The sequence below is a fragment of the Nerophis ophidion genome, linkage group LG10 (genome assembly GCF_033978795.1).
Source record: "Nerophis ophidion isolate RoL-2023_Sa linkage group LG10, RoL_Noph_v1.0, whole genome shotgun sequence".
Classification (NCBI taxonomy): domain Eukaryota; kingdom Metazoa; phylum Chordata; class Actinopteri; order Syngnathiformes; family Syngnathidae; genus Nerophis; species Nerophis ophidion.
Genome location: NC_084620.1, coordinates 3,105,104 through 3,115,480, shown reverse-complemented (window position 1 = coordinate 3,115,480; position 10,377 = coordinate 3,105,104). Strand labels below are relative to the sequence as shown.

The 10,377-nt window shown below is 40.6% G+C and overlaps 1 protein-coding gene across 1 annotated transcript in view; it reads right to left on the bottom strand.

Annotated features, from left to right (window-relative positions):
• The window catches only part of pawr (PRKC, apoptosis, WT1, regulator), a 61,362-nt gene that overhangs the window by 10,576 nt on the left and 40,409 nt on the right, over positions 1-10,377 (bottom strand). Inside the window, exons 3-4 of the mRNA XM_061912037.1 lie at positions 6,332-6,460; positions 2,368-2,402 (exon numbers count right to left, since the gene is read on the bottom strand). Of these exons, the coding sequence (XP_061768021.1) occupies positions 2,368-2,402; positions 6,332-6,460 (164 nt within the window). The remainder of the gene's footprint in view (positions 1-2,367; positions 2,403-6,331; positions 6,461-10,377) is intronic.

Sequence of the window (10,377 nt, the reverse complement as noted above, 5' to 3'; positions counted from 1 at the left end):
AATGCACTACAAAGACAAGATATTTAAAGTTCAAATTCATAAACTTTATTTTTTTTTTTTTTTGCAAATAATAATTAACTTAGAATTTCATGGCTGCAACACGTGCCAAAGTAGTTGGGAAAGGGCATGTTCACCACTGTGTTACATCACCTTTTCTTTTAACAACACTCAATAAATGTTTGGGAACTGAGGAAACTAATTGTTGAAGCTTTGAAAGTGCAATTCTTTCCCATTCTTGTTTTATGGACAGCTTCAGTCGTTCAACAGTCCGGGGTCTTTGCTGTCCTATTTTACGTTTCATAATGCGCCACACATTTTCGATGGAGGACAGGTCTGGACTGCAGGCGGGCCAGGAAAGTACCCGCACTCTTTTTTTATGAAGCCACGCTGTTGTAACACATGCTGAATGTGGCTTGGCATTGTCTTGCTGAAATAAGCAGGGGCGTCCATGAGAAAGAAGACGCTTAGATGGCAGCATATGTTGTTCCAAAACCTGTATGTACCTTTCAGCATTAATGGTGCCTTCACAGATGTGTAAGTTACCCATGCCTTGGGCACTAATGCAAGCCCATACCATCACATATGCTGGCTTGTGAACTTTGCGTCAATAACCGTCTGGATGGTTTGCTTTCCCTTTGGTCCGGATGACACAATGTCGAATATTTGCAAAAACAATTTGAAATGTGGACTCGTCAGACCACAGTACACTTTTCCACTTTGCATCAGTCCATCTTAGATGATCTCGGGCCCAGAGAAGCCGGCGACGTTTCTGGATGTTGTTGAAAAATGGCTTTCGCTTTGCATGGCAGACCTTTAACTTGCACTTACAGATGTAGCGACAAACTGTATTTAGTGACATTGGTTTTCTGAAGCGTTCCTGAGGCCATGTGGTGATATCCTTTAGAGATTGATGTCGGTTTTTTATACAGTGCCGTCTGAGGGATCGAAGGTCATGATCATTAAGTGTTGGTTTCCGGCCATGCCGCTTACATTGAGTGATTTCTCCAGATTCTCTGAACATTTTGATGATATTATGGACCGTAGATGTTGAAATCCCTAAATTTATTGCAATTGCACTTTGAAAAACGTTGTTCTTAAACTTTTTGACTATTTGCTCACGCAGTTGTGGACAAAGGGGTGTACCTCGCCCCATCCTTTCTTGTGAAAGACTGAGCATTTTTTAGGAAGCTTTTTTTATACCCAATCATGGCACCCACCTGTTCCCAATTAGCCTGCACACCTGTGGGATGTTCCAAATAAGTGTTTGATGAGCATTCCACAACTTTATCAGTATTTATTGCCACATTTCCCAACTTCTTTGTCAAATGTTGCTGCCATCAAATTCTAAAGTTAATGATTATTTGCAAAAAAAATAAAATGTTTTTCCGTTCGAACATCAAATATGTTGTCTTTGTAGCATATTCAACTGAATATGGCTTGAAAATGATTTGCAAATCATTGTATTCCGTTTATATTTACATCTAATACAAAAAATGTTTTTGATGGAGGGTTTTGAAGTTGTTTTATAAACTTTAAAGGCTACAACAGTGACTACCGATAGCAGCATTTCCAAGCGATTTTATCATGTTTAAAATCCTGGGAGAAAAAAAGGACGTGTGTTCTTGTATCTCATAATGATTGTCTAAGATAGGAACATTTCTAAAAAAAAGTGCAGTTCCCCTTTAATGTTCTTTTACCTAATAGACACAAGAAACACGACAACATGCAAAGCGTTGTGTCAAAGCGCACACACAAGCATGAAGACACACTTAAAACAAAAACACAATATAGTACTGCACCATGTGATTTAAGTCCCCCAACCATCCTGCGGACACAAACAAACGTAATCAGAGTGCGAGGTCTCAACGCGTGTCCAATTATCAACGTGCTTAATTTTAATGTTTATGCATGAACCTATAATTAACAGTTCACTTTTATCATTTAACAACCTAACTTTTCAACCATTCTGCTATTCATTAAGCAGTTGCGAGACTTCAACTAAATTGGAGTATATATTTGAATCTTTATAAGTGGAAGTTTTGGACTTTTGTCCATTAAATTACACTGGCACACATTAAATGAAGCACTTTGTGGCACGAACGTAGCGAGTAGAGAAAGCGGGCACCAAAAAAAAACATCTTATCAAATGCCAAAGCTACTCGGTACTTGGGTGAACTTCAAATTTTCCCGACCCGAACCTTTCCAAGCACACAGATCGCTCGAGGCGCACCCTGCCCACGCTGCCATGGGGTTAGAAATGAGCGGGCTAGGGGTGGAGGTGGAGGGGTATTCCAGATGGCGCCCTGTCAGGTTCTGTTCAAAGAGACCATCAGAGGAAAAGAACGAAATGGACTGTGGAAGTCTTACCTCACAGGGCGGCCACTTCCTGTTCTTGTAGTGTCCTGAAATTTTAAAAGAAAACTGGTAAGGAAAGGAAACAATCACACCAAAGTTAAGAAGCATACGCTCAAAACTGTTTGCTATTATAATTACATTGTCTTGTTTTGCTTACATTGATTATTTTGAATTGTGGAATTTTAGAAAATATTTGATCAAGTGAAATTAGTAAAATAGAGAACAATGGTTTTTAATTCATCGCCTGTTATGGATTTATGCTGTCTTTAAGTTGAAGAGGAGTGGTAATTGTCTTGGCTACACTCAGTGGTCACCATAATTCATGAAGTTAAGCTCATGACACAGTGAGTCAGTCGAAGGATGCGGACATATTTGCTACTGGATACTTTCTATTATGCTGCTGTCTTGGAGACTTTGTATGTGTAAGTAATAGGCAACTACCATTATTTGATGCATGTTTTGACTGACAAATGTGTTTTGAATTGCAAAATTGTCTGATGAAAGAAAATGATCTCTTATGTCTAGCTTCTGTACTATTATTGTGTGTTAAGCTGTCATATAGCTGCAAGCTCGGAGTAACATTTTACCTTTTGTAAATGATTTGAATGAAATACAAGAAAAGACCAACCTTGTGTGCTTATTGGAGGACATTTAGATGTTAACTTGCTGTGCAGGTCTGCTTGTATTGTAGGTTATATAAAATATTGGTCTGGTATCGTTTTTTTTTTTGCCAATGTCAGACCAATATCTGATCCCAAAGTATGCCACACACATGGAGACAATGTGTCACTCCTTGTGTTTCATAATGCGTTGATTCAATATTGTTAAAACCATCACTATCGTTAAGTATCAACATTTTAGTGGTCAATTAGAAATGAGCATATCAGTGTAAATCAAGATGTGAAGTGAAGTGAATTATATTTATATAGCGCTTTTTCTCTAGTGACTCAAAGCGCTTTACATAGTGAAACCCAATATCTAAGTTACATTCAAACCAGTGTGGGTGGCACTGGGAGCAGGTGGGTAAAGTGTCTTGCCCAAGGACACAAAGGCAGTGACAAGGATGGCGGAAGCGGGAATCGAACCTGCAACCCTCAAGTTGCTGGCACGGCCACCTCAACCAACCGAGCTATGCCGCCCCAATATTAATGTCATAATCATTCACAGGTAAGATGAATTTGAGAATCAAGAATTCATACTTCGCCCATCAAAGATTCTCGACATAACAAGAACACTCACTCTGCTGTTTTTTAAGGTCTTAAAGCAAAAACCCGGGGTCTGATGTCAAGGATTTCTGCCCGATCTAAAAGGATCTACTTGGCTTTCAGACCTTGTGGTCATTTCAATACACGGACAATTCTGCAGAGGAGCTCCATTTATTCTCGGGTGTTGGCCGCCTCTATAACCTTGCGACGTGGGAAAGTGCGCCAGATTGATTCTTTTCTGAGGGAAAATGAGAGTCCAAACAATATGAGGCGAGGCCAAGCGGGTCACCTCATCTGCAGAGAAAATGGACAGTTTGGGGGAGAATATAAGAAGCGAAGCGAGACGAGCAGGAGTACATCAGTGCACACTTTATCCATCATGCTTGCACTGACAGCTCCAATAAGAGCACCCCCAGAGCTCCGCCTCCGTGTAAAAACGGAGACAAATATCAGCAATGGGTCTTAAAGCGGCACAGACGACTTCTTGATGTGCTGGCGAGGCCGTTTGGCTTATCAGCGCCGCAGATACGACACACTCAAGTGTCACGCTGCAACGTTTTATGGCTTCCCGTGATGGATGAGGTGTGCTTAGCTTCTCTCAAGTCATTTTGTCCATAGTTGCTCTGCACAATGTCAATAAAGATTGATTTGACTGGAAATGGACTTTGTCATTCAAATCCAGTAACTTTGACAGCATCCCGGAGAACTATGACACTTTTCACTGCTAGCATACAACGAAAGTGTCTACAAGACTCGACGGAAAGGTGAACTAGCTCCACATGAAAGGAAGATGATCCTGTGGAATGTTCCGTACAGTTCTGGATGGGTGAAACGTACTGAGCCGCATACCAAAAGATGGATAAGGCCCGATAACGAAGACCAGATGCCTACAGGAGCGCCATCCATCAACTCCCTACGCGGCGTCCTTTTCTGCGCCTTAAGTCAATGCATGGACGGACAGAGACGACACATCATGTGGACATAGGCAGTAAACAACGGCTTTATGTGAGTCTTCCTGCGTCTGCAGTCACATCTGCTCCGTGTTAGGCCTCCTGTGGACTCACGTGCAACACAACATCTCTAAAAGAACAAGACGGATGGCCAAGGAGCAGACGAAAGAGGTGCATCACGACTCCCTCTCTCCCCAGGACTGAAAAAAGAAAAAACGGTCTTTGAACGCCACGTCTCCAGCAGCAGTTTGCACTTTCGTTTTTTGTTTTGGTTGGGGCACACTTCTGGTTCATTGGGATTTTGCAGAACCATTTTCGAAAAAGGGTATTTTGCAGAAGGAGTGCAACTTTTTCACATTGTTATCTCCTCGAACACAACAAAATGCACGAAACCATCTATTCTTTGCGTTATCTAAACAGGTTTGGAAGTTCTGGATACTTTTCATAGTACAAAACCTAAAACCAGTGAAGTTGGCACGTTTTGTAATTTGTAAATAAAAACAGAATACAATGATTTGCAAATTCTTTTCAACTTGTATTCAATTGTATACAATGCAAAGACAATATATTTAACGTTCGAACTGAGAAACTTTTTTTTTTTTTTTGCAAATAATCATTAACTTAGAAATTAATGGCAGCAACACATTGCAATAAAGTTTGCAGAGGGGCATTTTTACCACTGCGTTCCATGACCTTTCCTTTAACAACACTCTGTAAATGTTTGGGAACTGAGGAGACTCATTTTGGAAGATTTTCATTTGGAATTCATTCCCATTCTTGCTTGATGTACAGCTTAAATTGTTCAAAAGTCCGGGGTCTACGTTGTCGTATTTTACGCTTCATAATGCGCCACACATTTTCAAATGGGAGACAGGTCCGGACTACAGGCAGACCAGTCTAGTACCCGCACTCTTACTAAGTAGCCATACTCTTGTAACACTTGCAGAATGTGGTTTGGCATTGTCTTGCTGAAATAAGCTGAGGCGTTCATGAAAAAGACGTTGCTTGGATGGCAAAATATGTTGCGCCAAACGCTGTTTCGCCTTATGAGCTTTTGCGGGTACGGACTGTGTCACAGAACCAATTAAACTTGTATCCCTAGGGATTACTATATTGTAATACTTTTCAAGACAAAATCTAGGAGGAAAGCTCACTGGTGTGAGTGACCGGAAGTAAAGCTCTGTGGAACCGGTTGGCCACCATTTGGTGTGCATTTTTGGAATCTCCGGACCCAAAAACACTAGATGACTCATCTTTTTCAAGAATCCTTTCTGTCAAATGTAATATTCAACGCTCACACTTGTAAGATCAACACTTAAGTCGAAAGGTCACTGACTTGTGTGAGAGCAAGTACAAAAAAAAATTGCTGGGAAAAGAAATCATTTGGCACAACCAAGAAAACCCCTAATACAATTTTTTTTTTCTACATGTAAAACACTTCCTTGTGGTCTACATAACATGCATTTGTGGTTTGTTTGGTCAAAATATTGCATAGATTATGTTTTACAGGCCATCTTCAAGCCACTTTCTGACTTCAGGATGCACCGTTTTCATATTTACGTGGCTCTACTTTGACCTGCCATCTTTGTTGTAGTTTTTATCGCTTCCATAACGAGTTTACTGACAGATTAAGTTTGTATTATATGCTACTTTGTATTAGAAATGGAGGATGACAGCAGGGGATGCATGTGCTTGTACGAGCCAATCTGCCCCTCAACAAGAGGATAGAGAAAAAGAAGAAGCCTTTTGACTACGGCGTCAAATTACGTGAGAGGTTTACAATGTTCTGGACCTTCTGTAGTGGCCGTGTTCCCTTCTTACCGTGACAAGGCCAGTCGCCGCATCAGCCGTCATGGCTTCATTCTGGAAGGTGTTGGCCAGAACCAGCTGCTCCTCCTCCGCCCTCCCGCTCTTCTCCCCACCATCGTCATCTTCGAGTTCATCCAAGCTCTGGTAGGAGATGAAAGAGTTAATGAGGACGATAATCACAGCAGCGAAGCAAAAAGTAATTGGGTCGCACTGGGAACGATCATACGAAGAAATGATAACCTCTGGATCTTTAATCCTTTGAGACCCTGAACGAGGTACACTTTAGCACAAACAACTTCCAGAACTTTTCCACTTCCCGAACAGCAGGAGAAACATTCTGGAAGTTGTTTGTACCTTGAAACACAACAAAATAAAGCGGTGCCTCATTTTTGTATGCTCCACTTTTCACGGTTAGATTTCTGTAGGGCCAAATCTGCACGTAAGAAAGTGGTACCTCAGGATATGAATGTGCCAGTTTGACTTTTTTCGGGATACAAGCGGTCTCATGGCTAACTGTCATGCTTTAGGTTACAAGACAAATTTGGGTCACGAGCCTTCCTAACTGTTGGTTGAATCAGCGAATGTCACCATGAACCTTGTAGGAGCCGACCAAAAAAATCCAGCCTTGCTCGTTAGCATTACCTTATAATTAAAAATTGACATAACTTACTTTCTTCTTTCCCATGGCTAGAAAAACTAAGTGTGAGGGACAGTGCTAAAAAAAGCAATGGATGATTTTCATTGAATTAAAAAAATAAATCGGACGTTGTATCGATCCGTTGTGGTGAAGAAGGAGCTGAGCCGGAAGGCAAAGCTCTCAATTTACCGGTCGATCTACGTTCCCATCCTCACCTGTGGTCATGAGCTTTGGGTCATGACCGAAAGGATAAGATCACGGGTACAAGCGGCCCAAATGAGTTTCCTCCGCCGTGTGGCGGGGCTCTCCCTTAGAGATAGGGTGAGAAGCTCTGCCATCCGGGAGGAACTCGACATAAAGCCGCTGCTCCTCCACATCGAGAGGAGCCAGATGAGGTGGTTCGGGCATCTGGTCAGGATGCCACCCGAACGCCTCCCTAGGGAGGTGTTTAGGGCACGTCCAACCGGTAGGAGGCCACGGGGAAGACCCAGGACACGTTGGGAAGACTATGTCTCCCGGCTGGCCTGGGAACGCCTCGGGATCCCCCGGGAAGAGCTAGACGAAGTGGCTGGGGAAGGGGAAGTCTGGGCTTCCCTGCTTAGGCTGTTGCCCCCGCGACCCGACCTCGGATAAGCGGAAGATGATGGATGGATGGATAAAAAAATAAATCATCAAAAACACTACAGATACTGTAGCGAGCTCACTACATAAAGCAGTTGCGTTTGAGTTCATTTCAAACAGGTATACAATTACAACATCAAGTATTTCCAGTTGTTTCATCACAGCCCGCCCGAAAAGGAGGAAGTAGCAGAGCTTATTTGATCCTACCCCTTTTCCATTAGATAGCAGTTGCTAATACTTTTGTTCACTTCCTGTTCTCAAAGTATTCACAATATACTTCATAAGTAATAACATTAAAACAAAAATAAATCAATAATAATTAGTGAAGTAAGTTGTATTCTGTGTGGAGTTTGCATGTTCTCCCCGTGACTGCGTGGGTTCCCTCCGGGTACTCGGGCTTCCTCCCACCTCCAAAAAAATGCACCTAGATTGATTGGCAACACTAAATTGGCCCGGGTGTGTGAATGTGAGTGTGAATGGTTTCTATCTGTGTTGGCCCTGTGATGAGGTGGCGACTTGTCCAGGGTGTACACCGCCTTCCGCCTGAATGCAGCTGAGATAGGCTCCAGCACCCACATACTGATATACTAAATGTCTTAAGTGTTGTACGTGCATACAAATGTTTTAAATACATTTTTTCTCTAAGGTTAAATTTCTTCTCTTTTGTTGAGAAGAATTGTTGTACATAATTTTAGCTGTTTGCAAATTAACCATGTCGTGGAATTTCAATATTTTTGATTCAATAAATAAAGGGTTTAAATGTTCTCTGTAACCAACACAGTGTATTATTCTAACTGATCGTTTTTGTAAAATGGTTAATGAATAAAGTGTACTTTTGTAATTATATCCCCATATAACTCAGATATGGCAACAGTTGCAAGCAGTAAATAATATGAAGTGATTTTTGGTCCAACGCAAATTTAGCTTTTTCATTATTGAAGTGTTTCTGGCCACCTTATGTTGTATATTTTTTATATGAGATTTCAAGTTAATTTTTATCATCAATCGCTATACCTAGAAATTTGATTTAATTTACCCTTCCAATTTGTATTCAGTCTATTTGTATGTTACAGAATAGTATTATTTTAGTTTTATTGGAGGTTTAAGGATAGTCTGTTTTTGTCAAATCATCTTTTTAATTTGTTAATTTCTTCTGTTATTTGTATTAGCTTCCGTGTGTTCTCTCCTGAACAAAACACTGTTGTATCGTCTAGAATGCTACATAGCGCTAATTTGCACCATACTAAAGTAGAAGGACTCAATAACGCAAGAACGTTAAATTAATACTTAAACGGCGGGCATTTATCAATGAAAATATGGAGAAGCCGCTGATGGTGTGTTTGACGGAGAAGCAGCTTGGATGAAATACTGTAGAAGTCCACTCTCCAAAAAAACCTAAGGATGTGAATCTTGCAACAACTCACGATTCAATTCGATTCTTGGGGGGACTATTCGATTTAGAAATGATTCTCGATCCAACACGATTCTCAATTCATACAGATTCGAGCATCACATTATTTGGTATATATAATTATAATTAAACATTTTCAAAACCGGTTACAGGTCACAAACACTCCTTGGCAGCTGACCTATAATATATAAGTAGGAGAGGTCCTAAAACATTACTTTATACATTTTGAATCGGTTACGAATCATTAAAAAAAAAAAAATCGCATATGAACATTTTTTTCCGACACCTCCAGTAAATACTGTACATTATTATTATATTTCTTCATAAAACTACTAAAGTAGTTTGTATTACATGCTCTTGTATTATGTTTCAATATTCCGAATATAAGTTTGTTTTTCTTTTTAAAAAGGCACATGTTAAAATTGTGCAGTTACCATTCAAATTGATTTCAAATAATTTCAACCGGCAACATTGATTTGTGTTTTGACCTCTCATCTTTCCGGTTTCATGCTGCATAAAATATGCCCAACTCCACAGACGCTTTTCTGCTAAAAACAGCCCTCGGAGGAATGAAGTCATTTGCAAAACCTTTACTGCCAAACGCTTTATCAGTGCTCCTTAGGGAGAACGCCAGCTCCTTCGCTCTCACAGCCTCTGAACTTGTCTCCTTCTCTTGTTGCTCCTCCATGCTTTCCTCACCAGAGAAGGACACATGCAGTTTGTGCGGCGTCTAACCACTCAGCTATATCTTAAATGTGGAATCAGGAAAGTTGACGTTGACTTTGGATCCAGAATGGGAAAAAGAAGGAACAAGCGTAACCATAAAAGGGATGTTTTTTCTAATGATGTCATCGGTGTGGGTTTTGGTGGAAGTGCTTCTGTGTATTAAGTTACACAAGTACTTTTTTGTAATTATCCGTGACTTTAGAACTTGAGTGGGAGTCTCAGAGCTTCCTGTTTAGAAAAAGACCATGTATCATGACCTCACGAGAATGTTTACTTAAAGTTCTGTTGTATTTTCCAAATAAGTCCCACAATAGAGTATTGGACATGTGTTAGCCTTGACGCTGGAAGTCACACAGTTGACTGGGAACATGTCGTTTTGTGATTCTGTAGCTTCAATGCTGATGAGCCGTCTGTGTGGTTTCAAAAAGCGCTATTGTATACTTCAGCCATTTTTTTACATATTCACTGTAATTCTGCACTTAATATATACCATATATTGCATATCCTCCAAATAGGACTTTCTTTAACTGAGGATTTCCTTAGTAAAATTTGATGTGTTTGATTTTGTGTTTTTTATGTATTGCTTGTATCCAAACTAGTGATTTCTTCTCGGAAGTGAAAACCAGTGGTGGTCAACTAGGCTAAGATGGCTGTTGTACAGCA